Source organism: Myxocyprinus asiaticus, chromosome 16, assembly GCF_019703515.2.
Source record: "Myxocyprinus asiaticus isolate MX2 ecotype Aquarium Trade chromosome 16, UBuf_Myxa_2, whole genome shotgun sequence".
NCBI classification, from domain to species: domain Eukaryota; kingdom Metazoa; phylum Chordata; class Actinopteri; order Cypriniformes; family Catostomidae; genus Myxocyprinus; species Myxocyprinus asiaticus.
This window is the reverse complement of record NC_059359.1, coordinates 14,464,580-14,491,872: the sequence shown is the minus strand read 5'-3', so window position 1 is coordinate 14,491,872 and position 27,293 is coordinate 14,464,580. Positions and strand designations below refer to the sequence as shown.

The 27,293-nt window shown below is 37.4% G+C and overlaps 2 protein-coding genes across 5 annotated transcripts; one reads left to right on the top strand and one right to left on the bottom strand.

Moving 5' to 3' along the window:
* Positions 1 to 828: 828 nt before the first annotated feature.
* LOC127453979 (phosphoinositide 3-kinase regulatory subunit 4-like) lies at positions 829 to 22,511 on the bottom strand. Of its 3 annotated transcripts, XM_051720851.1 has the most exons (21): positions 21,453 to 22,511; positions 19,142 to 19,176; positions 13,334 to 14,093; positions 13,099 to 13,232; positions 11,485 to 12,094; positions 10,941 to 11,075; positions 10,567 to 10,788; positions 10,227 to 10,400; positions 9,990 to 10,135; positions 9,486 to 9,689; positions 8,382 to 8,583; positions 6,316 to 6,536; positions 5,372 to 5,594; positions 4,934 to 5,099; positions 4,634 to 4,798; positions 3,633 to 3,844; positions 2,607 to 2,738; positions 2,331 to 2,431; positions 2,149 to 2,237; positions 1,596 to 1,716; positions 829 to 1,500 (listed from the first exon to the last, which is right to left on the bottom strand). In XM_051720851.1, exons 3-21 carry the CDS (start codon positions 14,049 to 14,051, stop codon positions 1,330 to 1,332), a joined length of 4,146 nt encoding a protein of 1,381 aa, XP_051576811.1. In that variant the 5' UTR covers positions 14,052 to 14,093; positions 19,142 to 19,176; positions 21,453 to 22,511; the 3' UTR covers positions 829 to 1,329. The 3 variants fall into 3 exon arrangements, with proteins under 3 accessions (XP_051576811.1, XP_051576810.1, XP_051576812.1); XM_051720850.1 differs by lacking the exons at positions 19,142 to 19,176; positions 21,453 to 22,511 and adding an exon at positions 14,943 to 15,156; XM_051720852.1 differs by lacking the exons at positions 19,142 to 19,176; positions 21,453 to 22,511 and adding an exon at positions 14,943 to 15,155 and having other exon boundaries at positions 6,439 to 6,536.
* On the top strand, positions 15,278 to 27,140 carry LOC127454002 (2,4-dienoyl-CoA reductase [(3E)-enoyl-CoA-producing], mitochondrial-like). 2 transcript variants are annotated; one of them, XM_051720900.1, is made up of 10 exons: positions 15,278 to 15,472; positions 15,878 to 16,071; positions 16,791 to 16,848; positions 17,020 to 17,106; positions 17,245 to 17,392; positions 22,617 to 22,716; positions 24,284 to 24,356; positions 24,847 to 24,993; positions 25,342 to 25,396; positions 25,483 to 27,140. In XM_051720900.1, the coding sequence occupies exons 1-9, from the start codon at positions 15,401 to 15,403 to the stop codon at positions 25,354 to 25,356; spliced, it is 894 nt and encodes a 297-aa protein (XP_051576860.1). In that variant the 5' UTR covers positions 15,278 to 15,400; the 3' UTR covers positions 25,357 to 25,396; positions 25,483 to 27,140. The 2 variants fall into 2 exon arrangements, with proteins under 2 accessions (XP_051576860.1, XP_051576859.1); XM_051720899.1 differs by having other exon boundaries at positions 15,280 to 15,472; positions 25,334 to 25,396.
* Positions 27,141 to 27,293: the final 153 nt, after the last annotated feature.

The window sequence follows — 27,293 nt, the reverse complement described above, 5'->3', positions numbered from 1 at the left end:
ATGGGGAGCAGAAAAGAACTGTCAAAAGACATGCGTAACAAGGTAATGGAACTTTATAAAGATGGAAAAGGATATAAAAAGATATCCAAAGCCTTGAAAATGCCAGTCAGCACTGTTCAATTACTTATTAAACAGTGGAAAATTCAGGGATCTCTTAATACCAAGCCGAGGTCAGGTAGACCAAGAAAGATTTCAGCCACAGCTGCCAGAAGAATTGTTCGGGAATCGAAGAAAAACCCACAGGTAACCTCAGGAGAAATACAGGCTGCTCTGGAAAAAGACGGTGTGGTTGTTTCAAGGAGCACAATACGATGATATTTGAACAAAAATGAGCTGCATGTTCGAGTTGCCATAAAGAATCCAATGCCACAAAAAAGCCCGGTTACAATATGCCCGACAACACCTTGACGCACCTCACAGCTTCTGGCACACTGTAATTTGGAGTGACGAGACCAAAATAGAGCTTTATGGTCAGAACCATAAGTGCTATGTTTGGAGAGGGGTCAACAAGTATTGTGCTCCTTGTATTGAACCTGGAATATTCAATTTTTTCAAGATAAATAGAAATATTATAATGTAAAATCAGTACTATAAATACTTGAAAATTTATAAAATAGCATTATATTTTCACATTAAAGTAATGAGAACTGACATTAAATGTCAATAGATTGCAAACAATAGTCCAAAATAGGAAAAATATAATGGTATCTCTTTTATTGATATTGGAGTGAAATATGACCCCAACCTGTTCTTGACAGGTTTCGTGAGATTCACCCAAATATGCTATGTGATAAGTTATTCAACAAAATTAACCACATACAGTAGGCATTTTATTAACTGATATTTATTCAGTAATATCCATGTACTATACCAATGATTACATTGCAAGTTTCAGCCCTATTGTTCAGAAGTCTCTCTCTCAGATATCAAGCCAAAAGCACACCTACACATGCTTACATTAGCTGTGCAGAAACAACAGTAATATGTGTAATTACTATGTACCTGTGAGAACATGACAAACACTATAAACATGTTTTAGCTATGCAATATCCACTGATCTATAATGATCAGTGTATATATATATCAGTGGCAATGTCCTGTTTTATGCATTGTGGCTAAATTTACCTTAATATCCACATTACACAGTTGCACACCAAAAAACACAAAGCAAACTATTCACACAAAAACTGTTAGCTTACACCGTTTTATCCACTTGATGATTTAGATGGATCACAGACTTTATTATATTAATTAGCATTATATTTAAATTTACATTGCACTTGTTTGGACATCCATACAAAGGTATACCATCTTGGCACAGTATATCTCTCACTTCCACACTTTGACAATACCATCTCTAGAGGAAGTGACTATAAAGCCCTGGGTTGTTTGAAAAGTGGCAATATCAGTAATTATATCATGGTGACCCACTGGGAGGGATTCCGGGCCACGGCGAGGTGTGTCCTCTGTGGATCCACTCTTCTGCTTACTGTGAATCTCCTAGAGAGGTTAAAGAGAGACAGGAATGGATGAAGGTCATCTAAATATACCAATGTGCAATATAAGAGGAACAGACAATCAGATGAGCCCCAGACCTGCACAACTTCTGTTCCTTCTATGATCTTACGATTGTAGAACACAGAAGGGCAGTGAAGAGAGTCATTGGCACCACCTGCGACAATGTAAGACCTCTCAGGGTAGGCCAGGTCCCAAAACCTGTAGATATCATTCATAACACACTGAAATTTAGAACATGTTTCATTCTGTATTTTTTCATGTGCGCTACAGTATGTGTCATAACTAGGCCCAGATGTAATCTGCAGTCTTCAGTATAATTTTTTTTTACTGATTTAAGGGGACATTTTGCACAATGGATTTAAACATGGTAAAGTTGTGTACTACATACTTTTTGGGGGCTGAAAGCATAATCAAATTAGCCAAAATATTTAATAAAGTAAAACATAAGAGGTGGAGGATTTGTACAGTTTTATAAATGATGGGCAATCCAATTCTGAGAAGACTTGTAGAACTTTCTGCAGAGTTCACTATTTTGTATCGGTCTGCTTATAACTTTGGGTAGCAAAACATTAATCACCTAACAGTGAATTTGAGAAAACAAGTATTTATAAGCTCGCTAATAAGCCACACCTGATTCTCATGTCAGATCCGGCTGTAAGTAAGAGGGGGTTGCCATCAGCAGGGCTGCAGTATATCCCGTGTACACTGTGAGGAGATGGCTGTAGAAGACAACAGATTCCAGAGTTGATAACTCTCCTTGAATCTACTCATTATAGAAAATGTGTTTTGTTATGGAGAGGGTAAAAACATACCTGCATCTCTGAAAGCGGAGGTGCAGAGCTGGCCCAAAGGGTGAACTTCCTGTCCCCTGTCTCCATGTCCCACATGGACACCTCATTGTTACCTTGGACAGCTGAGGAGAACAAGACAAACCATGAATATATTCTGTATGCAGTCCTTGTCGTGGGAAATATTAATTTTATCAGGGAAAGACTGCATGTTTAAATCACTGTCCAACCTGTAAAAATGATTATTTTCTAAAAAGTAGTATTTAAAGATTGTGTGTTTTAAACAGGGAAGTCTCTAACCTGCAATTACAGAGGACTGATAGAGTGGATGCATCAGCAGGCGTCTGATTCGGGCTCGGGCTGGGTGGGAGTGGTTGGATATTGGTAGCTGGAACCGCATATCCCAGCAAGCCATTGTGCCATTGCTTGTGCCTGAAAGTCAGTAATGGGGCAAAAAAATCATTAAATCAGTTTAATAGTTTTATCAATCCATTTTGAATTTGGATTCAATCCGATTAACCAGATTTCTGAATTACTTTCAAATAGTATTAGAGTGCAACAGTGCACTTCGTTTATTCAGCCATTTGGGTTCCGGAAGTATTTTTCACATAGACTTTTTATAAAATCCTTCATAAAAGAGTTGTAAGCCATGAACCAAACAAACCAGCTCCTGAAGTAAATCACAACATCACAAACTTTGTTTTGAGGCAAAAAAGTATTTGAAAATCAGACACAAAGACAAAAGGTACAAGAATGTGTACTTACCATCTTTCATGAGGGCATGGACTACAATTCCATGAAGCATTACAAATAATGTCATTGAATAAACGATGGGAATATATAAAACTATTAATTTTAAGTTGTTGATTATAAGTAGAAACAACTTAGTTTACGTTTATTGCAAAACATTCAACTCAGTTATTTCATTTACAGTGCCTCATGGGAGTGGGCGGTTGCTCCGAGGTACGTTTCACAGGCTTAGTTGGCCACGGTTCTCTGATTGGTGAAGCTTTCTCTGCTGGGCCATGGGTAATATAGTTGTTTACCATGAATTCTGCTATCAAACATGATTTTTAAACAATGAAGTTAAAATAATGCAGATGGATGACTTCAAAATAAGCATACACCATCGATGAACAACCTCTGAGCTCAAGGTAGGTCTGTCTTTAAAGGTTTATAAGTTAGTGTTGAAAATCAATTAAGCAGTGAAAAAACAAAAAAAGAAAAAACAAAAGGGGATTTTACTTCCGGAACCAGATTGTTGCACTCTATTGTGTTAACACCTCGACAAAACATGATCCAAAATAAACTATGACATTTGCTTACCCACACACAGCCAACACTGGTGCATATCCACAGCAAAGGAAGTGATGAGGCCCAGGCGCAGGTCGTGGCGTAGGGTCCAAGCATTGCTGTTGCTGCGGAGGTCCCAACCCACCAAAAAGCCATTCACAGTGGCATAGGCCAGCACCGTCTGTGCCCCCGAGTTAAAGTGATGTATATCCACCACACAGCCCTCATCCTTCGGATCTAAAAACCTGAAAGAGAACCAGTACCTCACTGACCTGACTGATGGAGTGTCTAACTATTTACCAACAATGACCTGCATGAGATTGTCTTTTCTTACTAAAACTGATTTGTACAGTAAAAGGACATGAATTTGCAGGATGCCTTATTGAAAGTGGAGTATTTAAAGGGACAGATCACTCAAAAATGAAAATTCTCTCATCATTTATTCACCCTCATGCCATCCCAGATGTGTATGACTTTCTGCTGAACACTTTGTAGATTAATATTTCAGCTCTATAGGTCCATACAATGCAAGTAAATGGTGGCCAAAACTTTGAAGGTCCAAAAAGCATCTAAATGCACTATAAAAGTAATTCATATGATTTCAGTGGTTTAATCAATGTCTTCAGAAGCAATATGATAGATGTGGGTGAAAAACAGATAAATATTTAAGTCTTTTTACAATGTTTTCTTTTTGGTGATTCACATTCTTTGCCACCTACTAGAATTTATAGTAAAAATGGTCTTAAATGTTGATGTTCCTCATCTATACCTATCATATTGCTTTTGAAGATATGGATTTAACCACTGTAGTCATATGGATTACTTGTATGCTTCCTTTATGTGCTTTTTGGACCTTCAAAGTTCTGGCCACCATTTACTTGCATTGTTTGGACCCACAGAGCTGAGATATTCTTCTAAAAATCTTTGTGTTCAGCAGAAGACAAAGTCATACATCTGGGATGGCATGAGGGCAAGTAAAAGATGAGAGAATTTTAATTTTTGGGGGAACTATCCCTTTAAGTATTTGCACATACTTGGTCTGACAGGGCTGAACTTTGGGCGATTTGGGTGGCTTGTTTGCCTCAACTGCAAGAAGCTGGATGGAACCATTGTCTGATGCGACAGCAAGGTAATGTGACCCCTGACAGAAGGTCAGCGTTTTCACATGGCCTCCAATCCGAGAATATGTCAGCACAGATCTGAAATCAAACAAAATTGTGTGCTATTTAGAGTCAACATCCCATTTCTTGTGAAAGCAAAACACAGCTACCAAAAATTTAGAGAAAGTCAAAATTTTCATTTTAGTGTCAAAACTGACTTTGCATGACAGATACCTTGTGGTGGTTGTTTTACCCTCCATTTTTTGGCTGTCCCAGACCTTTACAGTTCCATCATTGGAGCAAGTAGCAAAGATTGAATGCTCATCAGACACTCGAATCCGATTTACTGCGGATTTGTGCTCATGGAGATGGGCCACCAGAAGACCTTTTGGATGCCACCCTGCAATAAGAGTTACCAAAGAGAAAATGCCCTAGTGAAATACTAATATGACACAGACAAGCCAGAAATATAAGAGACATCAATAAAATACTAAGTAATGTATTCAATCATTATGACAAGCCTGTGCCTCTTGACCAGTTCACACAGATTAAGCCTACTATCCAGGATTTAAAAAAAGGTTAGCTGCAGTTACTGGCTTCAGTACAACATTTAGTAAGCACACACTGGACAACCCCATAATTTAACAGGGAGTTGATATCTGACAGCTGTACCTGGCAGTGGAGGCCTGCTCTCCCACTCTGCACTTTCCATCATTTGCTTGGCCATGCGCTCCGCAGTGCATTGCTCTCTCTTCTGCTGCACCAGTTGCTGCAGCTCTGCCTTGCATGTGGTGATGCGCCGCTGGTACGTGGACACTCCGGTTACGGACTGTACCACCTGAATAGTTGGGAGTGCGGTGGTTTTCCTGGGCTGCACTGCTCCACCCTCAGGCACCTGCAGTAGGTGGTGAACAATGGGGAGTGGTTTGAGGTAAAAGTCCAGAAGATCATAGTCACTATTGTTGATGACGGACATGCTAATACACTTAATCAGTGAAAAATGTAATACTCTCTGGATGTCTGTGTAAACATGGCGGAAGATATCAGATAACTGAAATGTCGCAAAGCTTTAAAAGGGGTCATATCATGAAGAATCAAATTGCCCTTGATCTTTTAAAATAAAGAGCTTGCAGTATGAAAACACATAACTTTCAGAACTTAAAAACTCCTCCCCAGTTTAAAATAGCAGTTACTGAAACTGAGTTGCAAAAATGATTCAGGGCTGTTGCTCATTTAGCATGTAAAGGGGGAGTTTTTCACAGGAATAACAGCAACAAAATAACTATTTAATTATAAGGCTCTCCAAGAGGGTGTGAAAATGGCCATTTAAAACTAACATTTGTCTTCAATATTATAAGTGGAGCTCATGGAAAAAAAATATTGTAATAATATTATTGGTATGATATGACCTCTTCTAATCACTATTGATTGAACTTTTTCAGCATACAAAGCTGCACAGACAATGCACACAATCAAATGTGTTGAACACAATGAATGAGGGGACACTATTGATGAAGAGAGAATGAAAAAAGAATGGTAGAAGTCGAGGAAAGAAGAATGAGAGAGCGCAAGGCAAAGAGAGGGATGAAAAGCACACTGTCGGCTCAGCGGTCGACCTGGGCTGAGGATGGAACATGAGGGAGGTTAAGAGGCTGTGAGGAACCCTCAGATCGCAGGGGCTTTCCGGCCAGAGTTCCATTGGGCTCCCCACCACCGCTAGGAACTAGAACATTAGGTACCGTCGACGGAGTCTGCGTTGAACTGGGAGGGTCCAAAGAACCGAACATGCTCTTCCACTCTTCGTTCAAGTTGGAGTCCTGTTTTGTATGTTTGCGTGCTGGCATGAGAGAAACAAAACAGATTTTGTTTTAAAAGTGGCTCTGATAAAAGACTTAACACATGCATGTTTGCGTTTCTAAAACAGTCAGTTCTCTATTAGATGTTAACATGCGGGCTGACACATGGAAAGAAATCAGGTAATGAATTTAGTCAGTGCAAGGACACAAAGTACTTAAACGGAAAATTCTCACATCATTTACTGCCATCCCAGATGTGTTTGACTTTCTTCTGCTGAACACAAACAAATATTTTTAGAAAAAAAAAAAAAAAAACTATGTTGGTCCTTTCAATGTAAGTGAATGGTGGCCAGACCTTTGAAGCTCCAAAAAAAAAAAAAAAATCACAAAGGCAGCATAAAAGTAATCCATACGACTCCAGTGGTTTAATATATGTCTTCAGAAACTATGCAATCACTTTGTGTGAGAAAAGATCAATATTTAAATCCTTTTTTACTATAAATGTATAGTAAAAAGGACTTAAATAATGATCTGTTTCTCACCCACACCTATCATATCGCTTCTGAAGACATAGATTTAACAGCTGGAATCATATGGATTACTTTTATGCTGCCTTTATGATTTTTAGAGCTTGAAAAGGTCTGGTCACCATTCACTTGCATTGTATGGACCTACAGAGCTGAGATTTTCTTCTAAAATCTTTGTGTTCTGCAGATAAAAGACACATACACAGAGGATGGGATGAGGGTGAGTAAATTATAAATAATTTTCCTTTTTGGGTGAACTATCCCTTTAAAGTATTTACATAATAATATTAGGAAACACCATATAATAGCAAAGAAGCAAACTAAATAAAATGTAATTTCCAAACTATATAGGACACTAAATGTTGAGAACTAAATCTCAGCGAATACATTTCCAATTTTTTTACCACTATCAACTCACCTGCACATACAGTATAATGGCTATCATAACACAATCATTGTCAACAAAGCTAAAGCATCTTACCACAACTAATAGATTTAAATATTCATATAGTCAAGCAGCAAAAGCAAACTAGCCTCTCATAGCAAAGATGCAAAGATTGATTCTCATGTAAGAAATCTTGCAGACAAATTAACGAATAAAGAACGACATTTTAAAGATTTAGAACTATTGATGTGCCAACATGACGATCCTTAAGAAACATCTCAAGTGCACCTTGATGCCTTGGTAAATATATTGCTACTAGGAAATCTATGGAAACACTGAATGACATTTACTGGAAAACCTATGACTCTATGGCTGTCTAAAAACTGGAAAATACTGCTTTAGGAGGCTATATACGGAGGTAGGATGAAAATAAGGTGCTTTTCAAACTGTTCTGATACCAGTTTCCTTAACAGTTCCATTCCTTCCAATATGCTGCCAGTTAAGCCATTAACTGATAGGGCAGCAAGGCAGAAAATCAGCTGCCTACGCTTTCGGATGCAGCCTCTTTGTGAGTGAATAATTCAGTCTCCAGCAGTCATACACTCCAAAAGGAGTTTGTAATATCACCGGGACAACAAAAAGCATTAAAAGACAACATGTGCTTCCATGCACAGATCCAAGTGCATCTATCTACTGTACTTCAGATCTGCCTGTTATAGTGAATTCTCAGTTATGACAACACAATAACTCTTAAGTTAGTCAAAGTGTAAGTGTAACTTCAAACAGAGCTGAGCTGCTTAAGACCTAAACAATATACCAGAGGCAGTAGTGATGAAGTCTGTAAACAAATAAAAAAACTTAATGCTTTAAATTAAATGGCGAACCAATAAAATAAGTATATATTTTTTCAATTGAAGTAACTACAGTGGGGGTAAAATAAAGACTTTGTGATAACACAAAGGTGTGTTGCCCACCTCTCTTGTCTTCTGACTCCTGCTTGGGTTTAATCAGGTCCACCTGTCGGCCAGTGATGCCCAGTGTACCGAGTTCAATGACTCCACTGTGAGCTCCATCATTCAGGTGGCTCTGGTCCACAGTGTTTGCTTTAGCTTTGTTGGACTTGAGCATGAAGTCTTTCAGAGCCAAGAGCTTATCTTCCTCAGCCTCCGTCATTCCCTGAAAGAGATCCCCGTGTTAAAGGCTGACATAAATAAAAACATGTTTGTACGATAACATATGACATGTTCTTGGATGAACGTTTGGAACAACATTCCTAGCAACCAATCACTGACCTTTGATATAAGGGTTAGGGCTGATGATAGGCTGGTGGGAATGTTGTTCCAGAAACAAAGGATGTTAATCCAAGAACATGTCATTTGTGTAAATAATTTTGTGCTGTATAGCAGATAAGATGAGAATTACTTTTATACAAGATGCCCTAGTAGGTATTAAAAGTTGGGGGGAAATGGCACACAGAAAATATCAAACAAATAACACATAAAAAGTGCTTTGGTAAGTGAAAATGATCATATACTGTACAAAGTTGTGATTTTGAGATAAAAAGTCATAATTATCAGATAACAAAATGTCATAATTATGAGATAGAGTCATCTCATAATGATTTAGTATCTCATTATGATTTATTATAAGTCATAATTATGAGATTACTTATCTCATAATTCCAACTTTTTCTCAATTTTTACTTTTTATCTCATAAGTATCTCATAGGGCTGACTTTTTATCAAAAAAATTCTCATAATTTTGACTTAGTCAAAATTGAGAAAAGTAATGTTTATACCACTAAGTATCTCATAAATATGACTTAGCGTCTCATAATTTTGACTTAATATTTCATAATTATCTCGAAATTGACTCTTTAATTATGATTTAGCATCTCATGCTAAATTATGACTTTTCTTATTAATTTTGACTCTCAAAAGACTTAGTATCATAAACATAAACAAGCATGATGTGGGGGAAATGGGCTTCCATACAGCAGTGCCTTTGTTGTGCGAGAAAGCTAAAACTTAAGAAACAGCACAGCAGTAAATATTTTCTATATGTACAAGTTTTCTGACCTGTGAGAGCAGTTTCTTAAGCAGCTGGGCGATTGCAGGATCCTCTGGAATGGGGCATTCTGGAATGGAGCCGTTGCGTTTCTTTTGCCGCAGCAGCAAGTGTCTAAAGAGGCTACCAATGTCTTTAGAGCGCAGTGCGTAGTCAAAGATGGAGCGACTTACTGGTTCCTTCAGCACACTGAGCAACACAATCTCTTTATCAATCTGCCCAAAGATAAACAACATCTCTTAGTAAAAGGTACTTTAACCATAAAACCTTAATCAACACATTTCTTGCAACACTACGATTTAGATTCCTTATATTAAGTATTGAGTTCTTGGGAAAATAGATGGTCAATGTATGCAGGGTGTAGGCAGAATATACTCCCATTTTTGCCTCTGTATTTTACACAGTATCAACATGTAGTATACATAGTATGCATCTTGACATGTATTTGAATGTAATATTGCTACAGTAATGGACTAGTCCCCACAGAACGCTGAGACTCAGACTTGTGACCTAACCTGTATAATAGGCTGGGTGATGAAGGAGTTGAGATGTGGCATGAGTTTGCAGTAAACATCAGCGATGTTCAGGTGCTGAGCAACCACAGTGATGAAACCCACGGCTCCATAGCGGATCCACAGATTGGGGTGACACAAGAAAGGAGCTATGGGATAACATAAAAATGTTATTATATTATACACAATATTTCAGAGCACATTATACATTGACATACAAGAATAGATTATTTCTCTCACCAATGTCACTGACAAACTCGTAGATGTGAGGTTTCTGCAGTAGCCCTAGCTGACACATGCAAGTGAGAGCATTGAGAGCTTTATAAATGACAAACTCCTCAGCATCACTCAGGCCTTGCTGCAGAAGAGGCTTCAGGATGGAAGAACTCTGCCAGCCAACATATGCAGCTACACCTACAGGGAGGAGAAAGTGTGGTTACCATGCTGTGAGAATGTTTGAAATTATATAAAGCAACTTTACATTCTCTATAAGTTTAGCAGTAAGCATTAAGTAGATGGTTTCCATAAAAAACTATGTCTGACAATATATTAATTGTAGGAACATTGTGGCGCATCTTACCCACTATACTGTCGAAGAAAGCTCCACGGAGGTGCCAGTCATTCTTGTCATTGAGGAAGGTGATCATATGGGAGAGAAGTACATCGTTGGCCTTCTGTCGGCCAAAGAACACGCAGAGGCGAGTAATGCCGTTCTCCATCAGCGTCTGTTTGACAATGTTCTCAGGGTCGCTGAGCAAAGTCACCACCTTCTGTTGTACCATCTCATGCAAGGCCTGCAGCTCTTTGGCCAAGAGATGGATCAAATCCACAGTATTTTAATGACAGCACTAGACTCTTTCCATGCAAACTGAATATTAATATAGTACAAAGGGGGATCCTTATGGATAAATAAACTTTCCATAAAGAGTACCATTAAAGCACACCAGCATTTACCTGAATCATAGTTTTCATTGGGGTGAAGAGTTTCCTCGGTGTCTTCTCCATTTAGGTCTTGTTCAGAGCTCAAATTATTCTCCTGGACCAGCTCAAGAAAACGCAGCGCTGTCTCAGCTAAGTGGGCAATGTTCTCTATAGAGAGAGAGAGAGAGAGAGAGAGAGAGAGAGAGAGAGAGAGAGAGAGAGAGAGAAACGAGTCATCATCAATATATGTCCATGTAATACATAAATACAGTACAAAACTGCATAGAAGTCTTAAAATAAGAGGAATTGATGACATCAGCCAAAAAGAAAAGTCATTTTAGAGGCAGAACAAGTTTTCACATTTTGCTGAAAGATTATAAAGACAAGCATTTTTCTTTGGAAATGCATGCCCATCTGAATTGTGCACAATAAGACCGAGAACGTGCATTAAAGTACATAGAATTATTTTGATTTCATGTTGTCTTTAATAAAAAAATGTTTTTATTTTTTTATTCTATATTTAAAAAGCCGACCGATTAGACACAATATTTGTGAGGGTTTTGTAGCACTAGAATACCTGCATAAGCAAGCCTAACAATCGTGGCCTCATCTTGCGCCAGGTGCGCAATCCCAGGTAAGATGTATTCTGGATAGATGTTGACATCATTACGAGGAACTTCCTTGACCAGTGCCAGCACTTTAGTCAGTGTGCGCACAGCCTCTGCCCTGACGCGTGGCATTAAGTCATTGCAGAAGTGCAGCAGGTACGGTGTGATCCTATCCAGCAGAATCTCCACATTCAAACGACCCGCCAGATGAAGAATCAGCTCCAGCGCTGCCAGCTTGGAGTCACAAAAGCGCAGCGTCTGCAGACAGGATGTGATCACTGACACTAGCACCACCAGCCCGTGGTCCTTCGAAGAACCGTGTTCTTGAGATGCCTTCTCCTGTTTTTCAGCTTTCCCTCCCTGCCCGCCACTGCACAGGTTATTGAGGATGTTCTCCAGGTTCTTTCTGATCACCAACACCCGTTCGTCAGCAGATTGGAAGGTCTCCTTAGCAAACTGGGCCATGTAGGGCTGCAGGAAGGTGTAGAAGATTTCTGGGAATGCTTTGCCTCGCTGCTGTTTGAGGTATTCTTCAGCTGTCAGGCGCTTTTCTGGCTCTCGCTGCACCATCTGAGCCACCTATGGAAGTTGAATTGCTTTTTTAGTATCATACTAGAGATAGACAGATAATCAATTTGAATGATGCATCTACACTCACTGAGCACTTTATTTGGAACTCTATGGTCCTAATAAAGTGCCACACGTGGTCTTCTGCTGTTGTAGCACATCTGCCTCAAGGTTCAACATGTTGTGCATTCTGAGATGCTATTCTGCTCACTACGAGTGTTGTTTTGAGTTACTGCAGCCTTTCTGTCAGCTCAAACCCGTCTGGCCATTCTCTGTTGACCTCTCTCATCAACAAGGCATTTCCATCTGCAGAACTACCACTCACTGGATGTTTTTTGGTTTTTGGCCCCATTCTGAGTAAACTCTAGAGACTGTTGTGTGAAAATCCCAGGAGATCAGCAGTTACAGAAATACTAAAACCAGCCCATCTGACACCAACAATCATGCCACGGTCAAAATCACTGAGATCACATTTTTTCCCCATTCTGATGGTTGATGTAAACATTAACTGAAGCTCCTGACCCGTATCTGCTTGATTTTATGCACTGCACTGCTGCCACACGATTGGCTTATTAGATAATTGCATGAATAAGTAGGAGTACAGTAGGTGTTCCTATAAAATAAACTGCTCAGTGAGTGTATATTTTTGACCCTGATATTAAAACGTATCTAATTAATCAGTTCCTTAATATAAGTTCTACCTACAGTATAAATAGAAAATTCTTGTTGTAAATCTCCAATTGGAAATATTCCACTTTGTCGTATTTGACTGCTCGTCAACAATTATTATTGTTACATTTATATTATTATTAAAATATTCATAATGCATATTATGTTTTTATTGTTACAGTTGAATCATTATTTAGTTATTCTGAATTAATAATAAAAATATAATTCTTCATATAGATTAATGGAAAAATAAACAATAAAATGATCAGTATTTTATCTGTCATAATCCGGCCTCTATACAATACAGTACATCTAAAATTTGTAAAAGGAATGAATAGAAACTTTACCAGTTCTCTAATACTGCAATCCTCAATTTTCATCAGCACTTGTTCGGTTTGGAAATGTCCTTTGCGGTAAGCCAACAGCTGTGAGAGATCGAATAGTGGAACCCCCTCTGTGAACAGCTCTGCAATTACACATCCTAAAAAAGAAAAGAAAAAGAATAGAAAAGAAAGGCAACATTGGTCAGATATCTTCACAGAAAGAAATAAGCAAACTGGTAATGATGAAAGTTATAGATACCAGCGGAGAAGATATCCATGGGCTGCTTAAGCTCTCCCCTAGTTCTTTGGCTATTACTGGACAGATCCACAAGTGGAGTTGTCTGGTCACTTTCTGTGGCAAACATGCTGCCATCCACAAATCTCTCTGGAGCAATATAGCATGTTCTCCTTCTGGACGTGTCAAAGAAATAGTTGAAATCTGCAGGGTTATCCTCAGGTAAGTATGTGGGTTTAAAACTAGCAAAGTCTGTGAGCAGCACCCAGTTCCAGCTTGTTACCATGACATTCTCCGTTTTAATGTCGCCGTGACGTACACCAGATTTATGGGCCTGATCCACAGCATTGAGGAGCTGGAAGGCAATCCACTTCTTCTCCACGTTGTTAAGAAACGGCCGTGTACTGATACGGTCATACAAGTTATCACGAACATACTGTCGAAAGAGAATGGCTGCTTTCTCGGTAAGTGTGGCTTTTTGAAAGGGCAAACAGTTCTGACAGGAGTGCAGTCTGATTTTCAGCTCTTCCAGCTCTTGTTTATAGCTGGTCAGGGGCAGTGACGGGTCCTGGATTGCAAAGACCTTAACCACCACTAAACCCTCTCGATGTTTCGCCCGGGCCACTTTGAAAAACCTTGTACTGCCCAGACTTTTGTCATACTCATAATCATGGATGTCGGAGAAGTAACTGTCCACTGAAAGAATTTGTGATGGAGCAATTCCAGCCAGCTGATTCCCCATCTCGCTGAATCAGAGATGGTTGTCCCAAAGACAAATCTCTACCTATTATAGACAAAACATACAAATAGACAAAATATCAAAACAGAATGATATATATATATATATATATATATATATATATATATATATATATATATATATATATATACACACACATACTGTAAAGAGATAGAAAAGTCTGCATACCCTGGCAGAAATTGTGAAATGTTGGCATTGATTTTGAAAATATGACTGATCATGCAAAAAAAATAAAAAATAAAAAATAATAAAAAATAATAATAATAATAATAATAATAATAATAGTAATATTTTAAGGATAGTGATCATGTGAAGCCATTTCAAGGGTAACATTCAAGGGTATGTAAACTTTTGATCAGGGCCATTTGGGTGATTTCTGTTAACATTATGATTTTAAAAAGGAGCCAAACAACTATGTGATAATAAATGGCTTCACATGATCACTATCCTTAAAATATTATTATTATTTATTTTATTTTTTTGCATGATCAGTCATATTTTCAAAATCAATGCCAAAATTTCAAAATTTTTGCCAGGGTATGCAAACTTTTGAGCACAACTATAAATGGATAAATCATATAATTAGAATGCTTTCCTACAAATTATTACTAATATATACAGTACTTAACTAATGTAAATTTATATCATAATTGGGTTGTGTCTTCTGTATACACTCTCCTTTGCATCATACACACAGTGTCATGAGACATAAAATGCTGCATCATATCTGTTAACAATACACGCTATAAGATCCCAAAAACTCACATTTACATTCTTTCCAGACCTAAACTACCAATTAAAAATTTTACATCACAAATAGCGGCGTGCCGGGCGTGTTTACAGCACTAATATAAAAAATAAACAGTTGTTTACCTGACGCGCTGTCAACTGATCAACAGACTGGTATTTTTTTTCTCAGCTTATTTAAAAAGACATTCTACATTTTGACAAAGGTGAGATAAATGTTACTACCAATAATGTCAAATCAAACAAATGATACAATATACAGACATTTACAAAAACGAGCCGCTTGGTTTATTACAAATCTGCAATAAAACAGAAGTGTCAGGCTGTCTCTAAAGGTAGATGTGGGATCAGCTCTCCAGTTCATTAGCGACACGCTATTGGATGTAAAGGTTAATATGGCTGATCCTGGATCGGTCAGCCCAACCGGAAACAGGAAGATATTGTCCGGGATGTTCGGACTTTAACTGTGTAGAGTCATTTTCGTGAGTCGGATGAGTTACTGAGCCTTGCTTCACTACTTTATTACTTTATCTGCATGTTGTTTAATTTGAACTCTCTAAAAAGAGATTTTTTCTTTTGACGCTATGGTGCTGCTCAAAGGGCTTGTCATGTTAAATAGATTTTTAACTCCGAAGAAGATTTTCACGCAAGCAAGGGTAAGAAGTCCTTTATTTTGCAATGCAGTATGTGTGCATGGATTTTATTTAAATTATGTATTCTCTTAAAATGCAGCGAAGACATTTAAGAGCATAGATTTAATAGTTTGGGGAATTTAATTTCTACTTGTGTTTAGTAAAAACAATATACCACCTTGGGAATGGTTTAAATTTTGTTTTTATTTAATTAACTGTACGTACAAAAACATACTGAATGGGGAAATTATGTTTTTGAAACTTGATTTTTATTTGTTTCATAAATAGTCATGGATAATTCCGTAAATGTACTGCCATTTGCTGTCCTCGTGACCTTTCACCTATTTCCTTCAACCAATTTCTGTGTATACTGGCTGCTATATTCCTTTGACAAAATAAACTGAAATATCATTTTGCATCCTCTAAAAGTTCTTTGGAAATGGAACAAACACTTTATACCAGTGTAGTCAGGCCGGATTCTTCCCACCTCTTGAAGGTGTAATGCTTCTCCCTGGAACTTTCAAAAACAAAGTGGCCTTCATCACTGGAGGAGGCACAGGGCTCGGAAAAGGCATGACCACTACTCTCTCTTCTCTGGGAGCACAGTGTGTGATAGCCAGCAGGTTAGTTATCCCTCATGTTTCTGGACACACATTTTTCACACTTAGTAAAGGTATTTTAATTCCAAAGAAATTAACCCTCTTTTACTTTAAAAAAAGGGTCAAACTAAAGGCCTTTCTTGTAAAGTCTTTAGTGACCCGGGACCTCTTTCCACCCCCTGTACTTCATCCATTTTTTTGGAGTTATGCCCACACCTCTTTAGTATTCCTCAACCTTTCTCTTCTGAACAGTGTAAAAAATACACAATAAAATTATTTAAATACATAAATAATATTTTTGATTATTTCATATCTATATAAGTTTACTATCACCGGATATGTATTTCTTGCTTTATAACAAGACAATGGAATACTATATTCATACAAATGACTACTATATCATGTTGATTTTTCTGTGTGACAATGGTAAATTATCAGTATTCCATATGCGTGAACACCTGCATATTATACATGCTATTTGTAACACAAGGTGGGGCTGTTGTGTCAGTGATTGACTTGATTTACATTTGGCAATGCAGCCAAATGTGGAAGTAAACCATAGCAAGTGTAACACATGAACAGTATGATATGGCTGTTTTCATTTGGGTGTACTACTGAAATTATGTAAATTGTGCGTCTGTTTATACCCGAGTATGTGATTAATGTTTGGTGTAACACCCATGCATTTAAGGGTTAAAGATTAATATAGGTGCTTATTCATGTTAACGCTCCTATAATTCCAGAAAACTGGACGTTTTAAAGAAAACCGCTGAGGAAATCTCTCAACAGACAGGAAACAAGGTACTTGCGTGTGACTGGACTAAACTGTTACATTTGGAAAACAACAAAAAGCACTTGCTTTATCTATATTCTCAGAACTGTACCATTGCAACTGGGAATTGTAGCGATATATTTTTCCATATTTTTACTCCCTGTGATTCTGTAATAACATTTGATAAATGTGTCCATCAGGTCCATGCTGTCCAGTGTGATGTGAGGGACCCTGCCTCAGTGGAGGCTGCTGTTAACCAGCTTGTCAGTGATGTTGGTCTGCCTGATGTGGGTACAGTTCTGCACCTCTATGGCAATGACACAATAGGTTTTACATTATCCAGATACACAAAACTGTCTCCGATCTGTTTAGCACCTGCAAGTTTTTTGGGGGGGATTCCCTCATTTTTGCTTGTTGTCCCACAGGTGGTGATAAACAATGCTGCAGGAAATTTCATCTCTCCCTCTGAGAAGCTCTCCCCCAATGCATGGAAAACCATTACAGACATCGTGTTGAACGGCACTGCCTATGTCACACTGGACATCGGAAAGCGTCTCATCAAAGCTGAGAAAGGTGATTTCTATTTTCATAGATTAAACCATGAAGTTTATGGTATTGAATTGAAGAATATTTCAATTTGTCAAATCAGAAGAGGAAGTTTTTTTTTTTTAAATATGATGGAAAGGTAAAGTTTTTCAATTAGGTATTCATTCCCTGCCTACTCAAGCAGTGTGCAACACTTTGCATCATATAGATGAAACAGTCTCATTAGATTGGTTGACTGCATGCCGTGGTTGATTTGGAGCACATGACAACTAGAAGGTGGTAAGTGCACAAGATAGGCCACATAGCCTACAGCTGTCAACCAGATGTATATTGCAGGAAACCCCAAGTCACTGTCATTCACTTGTATTAGTCTCATTGGTCCTATAATCAATTCTATGCATTTTCATGTCATTTTCTGTGTATTCCTGTAAGCAACCACTAAGCTTTGGCTTAATTACTATTGTGAAAATGAAGACCTCATTAGTCTTCATGTGCATCTCTTTGTGGGTAAGATTTAAAAACAAACTAGATAAAATGATTCAGTTTCATCACCGTAGTCACAGTTCTGGAGTTTTTTTTTTAGGCAATATGGGTGTTAGGCCGTGTATGTCCTTGTGTTTGTTTAATTACGTAGTTGTTTAATTCAGAAGTCCGGCCCCTCATCTGATTATTTTGACCTTTTTTGCTCCCTTAAACATAGTGATTACAGAATGATTACCCCTTACCCCATTAAGTTTAAGTGCAAAATGCATATTATTGATAAGAAGCTTGACCTTTTGGACACCCAATGTATTTTTTTTGTATTTTTATTTCCATTACGATTACATCGTCAAATTTTGCTTATGTCACAAATTTAATAGGCTACTCGGAAGTATATATGCAGTGTTGGGGAGTAACGGAATACATGTAACGGGATTACGTATTTAAAATACAAAATATAAGTAACTGTATTCCACTACAGTTACAATTTAAATCATTGTTAATTAGAATACAGTTACATTTAAAAAGTATTTTGATTACTGAAGAAATTACTTTGCATTTTATTGCCATTTGTTTCATTTAATATTTAGTGCTTTCAGATGGAAAACATTTATACATATAAATGATGCGATCCAAAGTGCATTTGAACAGCGGTGAAACACTTTCTTATGATGTGTTACATTCATACAAGCAGACAGAGGTTTGGAGAAGAAGAAATAGAAATAAACCTTGTGTAAATTGTCAGCTTTACGCTAAACTAGAATGCTATTTCTAGCCATTTTACATGCACAAAACCAGGCAAAATCTTTTTTCTTGATTTAAAAAAAAAAAAAAAAATAAGAAAATCACCTTGGATCATCACAAATTATTTTAATTTTTTTCTAGTAAGACCTTTGACATTAGGGCAAAAATCTTATTCTTGATAAATTTTGTATTTTCCTGTAAAGACATCTAAAAATCCTTAAAACAAGATCAATTTGATTTATCTTGTTTTAGAAACAACACTGCATAAGATATTTCGGTTTTTCAGTGAATGTATTTTTAACAAGTGTATTGTCTTACTGTACTGACAGGTTTTTATAGTCAAAACAAGTGGAAAAAAAAAAAAATCTACCAGAGTTGAAGTAATCCAAAATATTTAGAATATGTTACTGACCTTGAGTAATCTAACGGAATACATTACAAATTACATTTTACACCATGTAATCTGTAGTGGAATACATTTCAAAAGTAACCCTCCCAACCTCTTTTAAAGGGTCAGTTCACCCAAAAACAAAAATTCTGTCATTTACTCACCCTCATGCTATCCCAGATGTAGATGACTTTGTCTTCTGCTAAACACAAATGAAGATTTTTAGAAGAATATTTGAGCTCCTTAGGTCCATATAGTGCAAATGAATGGGTACCAAAATGTTGATGCTCCAAAAAGCACAAAGGCTGCATAAAAGTAATCCATACAACTCCAGTGGTTAAATCCATGTCTTCAGAAGCAATATGATAGGTGTGGGTGAGAAACCCCAATATTTAAGTCCTTTATTACAATAAATTCTCCTCCCTTCCCAGTAGGTGGCGATATGCACGAAGAATGCGAATCACCAAAAACAAAAGAATGTGAAATTGAAAGTGGATATTTATAGTTAAAAAGGACTTAAATATTGATCTCTTTCTCACCCACACTTATATCGCTTCTGAAGACACGACTTTAAATTATTTATCCTTTATTTAACCAGGAAGGTCCCATTGAGATACGAGATCTCCTCTTCCAGGGAGTTCTGGTCAAGATGGGCTGCACCAACAATTTCACACAAGAAAAAACACAATTACACATTTTAAACAAATAGTACATAAAGATTGTTAGTCATACAAGCCATACCATTCAAATATTATGAAAAACAGCAGCATGATTCCTTCAGTACAGATTTTAAAGAGGTAAGTGATTCTAGAGTAATGGTAACTTGCAGATCATTCCATACCCATGGAGCATAAAAAGAGAAAGCAATTTTACCAAGCTCTGAGTATACCCTAGGAACATTGAAATGAATACCATTAGTTGATCTAGTGCTATAATTGCTGGTGTGGTATGATAAAAGACTGGAAATATAAGTAGGAAGTTTACCTAACAATGCCTTCGCAATAAAAAGCAACATGTGCATTTTTCTGCTTTGATATAAGGAGGACCAACCTACCGATTCATATAAAATACAATGGGGAGTACGTGAACCAACATTTGTTACAATGCATAAAGTAGCATGATATACAGAATCCAACTTTTTAAGTAATGATGAGGTTGCATGCATGTAAGTCACATCACCATTATCTAAAACAGATAGAAATGCACTATGCACAACCCTCTTTCTGGTTTCAAATGGGAAGCATTTTTTTTTAAGGAAGCCCAGCTTCAGTCTAAGCTTTTTCATCAGATTATCAATGTAGGGCTTTACTGGTTGTTTAGATCAGTGTTACTATCAGAAATAATTAATGATTATTTCTGTAGTTATTAATCAATATTTAAATTAATTAATTGGATCTAACTCATTAAAACCTCATATAGGACTCCAGTAAATGTAGTGTGCTACGTTTAGGAGCAAGTTTGGTTATTAGCAATAATTAATAATTATCAAAGATAATTATTAATTATTAAAATCAATAGAACATTGATGAGAATCAATGTTAGCTTTTTTTTTAATCCTTTAAAATCAACACTTATCAATTGTTAACATCGATGAAACATTAAAAATAACACTAGCTTATTGATCATTCTAATTCAAAGATAATTATCAATTATCAAAAATCAATAGAATATTAATAAGGATTAACATTGACGGGGCACCACCCTGAAATCAGGGACTAATAACCGAATATTGAAACAGTCTCAATATTAGATTGTTTTCTTAGGAAAATCGACATCCAAAGAATATCGATTTTCGAATAAAAAAAACAGTGAATGAAGGTTTGAATCCGAGCACTGACATCCCGTCAGCACGACACAGGCGTATGCAAAACAAACCAAAACACTTCTCTTTGTAATATAAACAAAGTTTATTTATGCAGTAATATCAATTAATAATTAATACAATGCAGTCAATAAACTTCCGACTTACAACTACAAACTAAACAGTGATATGATTAGATATGGAAATAAAATAATCCTATAACACATAAGGTGTGTGTGTGTGTGTGTGTGTGTGTGTGTGTGTGTGTGTGTGTGTGTGTGTGTGTGTGTGTGTCAGTGTCAGTGTGGTTAGTGAGAGAGAGAGAGAGAGATTATTCAGTGACAGCCCGAAAGCTGATTTCGCGATAGCTGGAGATGAAGCAGCCGTGTTCATCACTCAGAGACGCGGTTTTACGAGCGGGGCTCGTAAAAGTCCCTTGTTATTTGACTCTTTAATGGATGAACTCAGTTGCTGTCTCACCCGCGATGGCGAAAATGCACAACAGTCCAATTTGGTTGGATTACAATACAGCAAAACAAAATCATGATAATTAATACCCTGAGTATTAATAATAAGCGGACATGGCGGTCCGTAAACTGTACAAGCAAAAAACCTTGAAACACAAGAATAACACACTATAATATTCTATCTCTGCCCAGACGTAAACCTCTTACTTGAATCGCATGAGGACACAGGTAGAATGTGTTTTCCTCCGTCCTTTAACTTTGACCCGGTTTCTTGAGGCTCGTGTGATGACGAGAGGTCGTTTCCTCGCGCTGTCGGCGGCCGGTACGGCTGTTGATTCTCAGAGGGCGGTACGGCTGTTGATTCTCGGCGGGCTGGCGGAGAACTCAGAAATGTCGACTTGATTGAAGATGGAAGAGAAATCTTTAATCTCTTCACTTCTGTAGGCCAATGGATGAAGATGCGAATTGCTCGGCGGTCTCCTTCGGATCCGTTAGAGTGTTCGGTTGAACACAGAGTAATCTCAACTCGTCCAGCGAGATGGAGATTGTATGGCTACAGTTTCAAGTCGGACATTACTTCCTTATGCCACGAGGTTACACCGGAGAGCAGCAAAAAGCTACGTCCGTATTCGGTGAACGAAGTAGCCGGAAGCAACTTTGGAAGCATTTCAGAATTATTTGAACTCCTGATGATGTCATGTTTGAGGGACGTTCTGTTGTGTGCCTCATCCAATAGGAGTTGAGTGCTCGATCCTTTAGTGGGCAAGGCTTCGTGGATCTGTAGTCTGTTTTGGACTCCCTTTGTTTGATTTTGGCGCGATTTTTGTCAGTACAATTTACGACTTAGGAGGAGGGGCTTGAGGAATGTTTTTTATGACTGTTAGGCCTGCCTTTGTCTTCTATCTGAATACATGAGGCCCAACATCAATGTGCACATTGAAAGCCAACTTTTGATCAAGCCAAATACCTAGGTATTTGTAAGAAGTTACTCTTTCTATACAAATACCGTCTATGGGAGAAATAAAAGGATCAGATGTGTTAGTGCGACAGCGAGTTAAAATCATATTTCTTTTTTTGGAGTTTAAGACCTTTAACAACTGGAGTCTTATGGATTACTTTTATGCTGCCTTAATGTTTTTGGACCTTCAAAGTTTTGGTACTCTTTCACTTGCAATGTATGGACCTACAGAGCTGAGAAATTCTTCAAAAAAAAAAAAAATAAAATCTTGTGTCCAGCAGAAGAAAGTCACACATCTGGGATGGCAAAAGGGTTAGTAAATGATGAGAGAATTTTCATTTTTGGGAGAACTGTCCCTTTAAATCAATTCTGCATGAAACTGATTCTGTTGACAAGTCTTGTAACACTCTCAGGTGCTGCGTTTCTGGCCATCACCACAATCTACGCTGAAAGTGGCTCTGGATTTGTTGTGCCGAGCGCTGCAGCTAAATCTGGAGTAGAGACTTTGTGCAAGTATGTAAACTTTTCACCCACAGACATCTTTTCAGGTCCAATTCACCTTGCAGGTAGTGGCCTCCTTTTGAGGTGACTCGGGTCCTCATGTCAAATGCCTCTCTAATATACTCTTGAAAGCCTGCAATCATAAACATAATGAAGGTGCCAGTATTTTCATTTACATTTTTATTGTAAGACGGGGATCTTGATCCCCCTCCTCTTAGGAGGTTGGATCATGATTAAGTGGCATTAAATATGCTCCAGATACAACAGGGAGTGTAAGACAGAGTCCAACTGATGGCTAATGGATCAGTAGCTCATTAAAAAGATCTTCTCAACAGACATGTTAAGCTCAACGAAAGAATCTCCATTATAATAAAACCACTCAATTCTTTTGAAGAATGAAAGGAGGCTTTCAATTAAACTTGAATCATTAAAATGTTTCTTGGGTTAATGTCTCATATAAGCACCCAGTTAAAGGAATAGTTCACCTAAAATTGATGATTTTCTCATTTACTCACAAGTTTGAGACGACATAAGGGTATGATTTTCTTTCTTCTGAGGAACACAAATGAAGACATTTAAATGGAGATATGATGTCTGTTTGACCATACAGTACAAGTAAATGGTGACCAAATTTTCAAGCTCCAAAAAGAACATAAAGGCAGCATAAAACTAATCCATAAGACTCTGTGGTTTAATCCATGTCTTCTGAAGAGATCCAATTGGTTTTGGGTGAGAACAGACCAAAATATAAAAAGTTTTTACTGTACATGTTGCTATTGCAATCTCTAGGCACGATCAGAATTTCCTGCTCGAGCGCCTTGTGTATGCGTCAAGCACTAGAAAATGTAATTGAGCTTGAAATCATGATCACTAAGGAGACTGCTAATGTCAAGATTTGTAGTGAAAATTTAGTTATATTTTGGTCTGTTCTCACCCAAAACCGATTGGATCGCTTCAGAAGACATGGAGTAAACCACTGGAGTCTTATGAATTACTTATATGCTGCCTTTGTGTCCTTATTTGGAGCTTGAAAATTTGATCACTTTTATTGAATAGATAAACAGACATCATATCTCCTTTTAAAATATATTTGTTTATGTTCCACAGAAGAAAGTCATACCTTCAAGTTTGAGACAGCATAAAGGTGAGTAAATGACGAGAGCATTATGATTTTTGGCCAAACTATTCCTTTAATCTTATGGCCTATGAATTTTATTGTCAATTTTATTGCCTCTTTGTAATTAGACTGTTCTCAACTAAGTCTGATTTCAAGTGTGTTCTATACATTCTATATATAAGGTAACTAGAGCTTAAAGAGCCTTTTGATTGTATTCTCCTTGAATTGACTCCCAAAAGCACCTCAAGCAAGCATGTTCGTTATTGCTTGCACTGTGTTATAAGCATTGTGGAAAAGAGTCACAGGGAGATAATTGCAATCATAGCAGTCGTGGAATATAGGATGACTATATTCTGTTTTTACCACAAAATATAGAACAAAGTTAATATAAATCAGAACATATGTAAAAGGTCTGAATTATTTACCATTGATCTGTTCTCAGACTGTACTCTTTGACTACAGGTCTCTTGCAGCAGAGTGGGGCAGATACGGCATAAGATTTAACGTTATTCAGCCGGGACCAATCAAAACCAAGGTACTGTGTGTGTGTTTGTGTGTGGACGGAGCAGAAATTTAAACCTAATTTTCCTCATGGAAAAAATTATGTAGCACACTATGACTGTAACCAACTCACTATGTCATTGGCTTGATTGACATGCCGTTCATTTTGTTTACCCTTACTGCACTCAAAATTTTCATTAAAATAATCAAACCTTTTAAAATTTGTTTTTCAACTTTAAAGTATGTAAAAATCAAATTGCTCTTTGTTTGAGCATTCCGACAAAGTACAATTGACTTAACCGATGGTGTGAGTTTAGGGGCGGGACAGTCTGTTTGGCAGACCAATGGATGATGGGAGTATTCGGGAAACCTGTTTGAAAACAGTACATTTTTGCAATACCATTTGGTGCCACTGGAGGCACAGGAATTAAACTTTTAAACTTTTTTTATGTAATAAAATTGTGCTATCCTCACTGTTTGAGAAAAGAAAAAAAAAATAGTACAGTGCTCCTATCTTTTTGCAGGGAGCATTTAGCAGGCTGGATCCCACTGGCATGTTCGAGAAGTCGATGATCAATAGAATACCCACGGGTCGTCTGGGCACTCCAGGAGAGATCGCCAACCTTGCTGCCTACCTCTGCAGTGATTACGCCAGCTGGGTGTCAGGCGCGGTGAGTTTGGTGACCTTGCATAAAAGTGCTTTTGTCTCTCCGGGCAAGAGCTTACCTACCATCTTCCCCCACAGGGCCTCTCCTTTTACAGCCAAATGGAGATGGAGCAAAGGGCAGATCTTCCACCTTATCACCCTCTCTCACTTTTCCACTGTGATGGGTAGCAGTGGGAATTTGCGAAGGATTAGGAAAAAATAGTACTCTAGAGATCAATATGGAATTATATGCTCCGAAGCATTACTGTAATGGCTCTGTAGTTTTAAAGTTAAGGATTCCTGACAGGGCAGCTAATGTGTTTTCACAGTGAAAAACAACTCTTAAGACTCCCCTGTTCTTACAGGTCATCAGAATGGATGGGGGTGAATATGTCTCTATGGCTGGAGAGTTTAATGATCTGAAAAAGGTGAACTTTAAAAAACAATTATTAAATATTTACTATTGGGAATATTGTGTAATTTACCATGTGTTTACCTTTATTTTATTTGTCAGGTCACAAAGGAGCAGTGGGCCATGTTGGAGTCAATGATCAGAAGCACAAAGGGATCGTAAACCCTCTGAAACAGCATTAATAGGCAACTAATCACAGTCCTAATCTCAATCTCCATGGCAACCATTTGAAATATGATAACACATCTCATTCATACAGTAGATCATATTATACTTTGGGACTTAAGACATTGCCTTAACATGAATTTCTACCTGACTCTAGGTTTTGTCCTGCCATATATGAAATCCAACAACACCTGTATCGACTTGAGTTTTAATATCTGTGTGCGTGTTGTAAGAAATTGATGGTTTGTACATCTGAAGCCATAATTAATTATACATTTGCGCACTTTAATATTAGTAGTCCTTGATAAGCTCTGATTTTTGGGCCATAGCTGCCTTAAAGCACCATTGTATTTATACATTCATAGCCTACAGTACATGTTTTCGTTATCATTTTTATACATCAACCAAAAGGTTTTTGATTTCCATACCTGTTTCAAGGGATTCAGCCTTCAAAGTATCCAGGCCGACCTATTCTCATCTTTGTGACCTTTTTTGTACTTTTTGTGATCTTTTTGTACTTTTAGTGAAATATTATTTAGAGAAGAAATTCAGTATAAATTATGGGAAATGGGATGTAAGTGGTTTTGTTTTTTTAAATATGTAATGTGATCTATAAAAAAGTAACTATAGTCCGATTACAAGTACTTTGTTTTTGTAATCTGATTACGTAATTATTAAATGTAATCAGTTACTACCCAGCACTGCAATCACCCTTGAGTGTTTCGATTCAATAGACAAAATTGCTTAGCATAAAATCATTCCCTCCCAAATAGACTGTTGAAATTCTAAAAATCATATGCATTTTGAATGTCAAAATTCACATCTCTTTAAAAACATTGACAAATGGTACACATAAAAGTTTTCTAATTTCTAGCCAGAAAATAGGCTCAGCTTTTGAGTATGTGTCTGTTTGTTCACAATGACACAGGTTTTATGTCTTCCAGACTCCCAGACAAAATGTGAGTGTCCACCTTTGGAAGGTCAGTTATTCAATTATAAGATAAGATCGATGGTGCAGATAATTCTACTTAAATACTGCATTCTTTTTCAAAAGTTCCCCAACATCAGTTACATGTTCATGCACTGTTTAAAGTCCTGAAATGAAATTTAGTATAGTTTTATTTACTTAAACTAACAGAATGCGTGTAATGACACATGATGGTGCATCTGATCCAAGTGAAATAAATTGCTTACAGAGGATATTAATTTGAACTGATCTGTAGAGAAATAAGAGGCAGGAGCACTGGATTTGATAGTCATTCAATAAGTTTAATATCTTCTTACACACCGTCTGTGTTCAGCATAGAGGAGCATGTCATTCTTTACAGTGCAAAATTAAGTTGATCTAACATCAGAGACAGGGCTGGGGCGATGCATTACAATCAGCATGTGCTTACAGTCACACCAGCAGGTGCCTGTCTTCATCTAAAAACATGCATTGCAAAAGTAAATGTAGCCTTTTGGAGTTTTATATAGTTTCCACCAACAGGCCATGTTTCATTGGCATTCCTTGAGGTCATTATTGCTTTTTGTCTATGATATCGAGATTATTCACTGAATAGACATTGGCAATAAATATATTTTGGATATTGAAATCTGGATGGGGATTAAGTACTGTACTGGGTTTCCTCTGTTGAAGGTGTAATGTCAATGTATGTAGTACATAGGGTGTAGGTCAGAAGTATTGTAACCACGTCATTGTTAAAAAAGTCTGTACACTTAGAAACAGTATAGAAACAACAAATCGA

Coding starts and splice junctions, on each gene's coding strand:
- LOC127453979 (XM_051720851.1), bottom strand. CDS start 14,051: ATGGGGAATCAGCTGGCTGGAATTGCTCCATCACAAATTCTTTCAGTG. Junction 12,095..13,098: donor ATTGCAGTATTAGAGAACTG/GTAAAGTTTCTA, acceptor CAACTTCCATAG/GTGGCTCAGATGGTGCAGCG. Junction 10,401..10,566: donor TTTCTTCGACAGTATAGTGG/GTAAGATGCGCC, acceptor TCCTCCCTGTAG/GTGTAGCTGCATATGTTGGC.
- LOC127454002 (XM_051720899.1), top strand. CDS start 15,401: ATGGTGCTGCTCAAAGGGCTTGTCATGTTAAATAGATTTTTAACTCCG. Junction 22,717..24,283: donor GGAGTAGAGACTTTGTGCAA/GTATGTAAACTT, acceptor CTTTGACTACAG/GTCTCTTGCAGCAGAGTGGG. Junction 24,357..24,846: donor CGGGACCAATCAAAACCAAG/GTACTGTGTGTG, acceptor ATCTTTTTGCAG/GGAGCATTTAGCAGGCTGGA.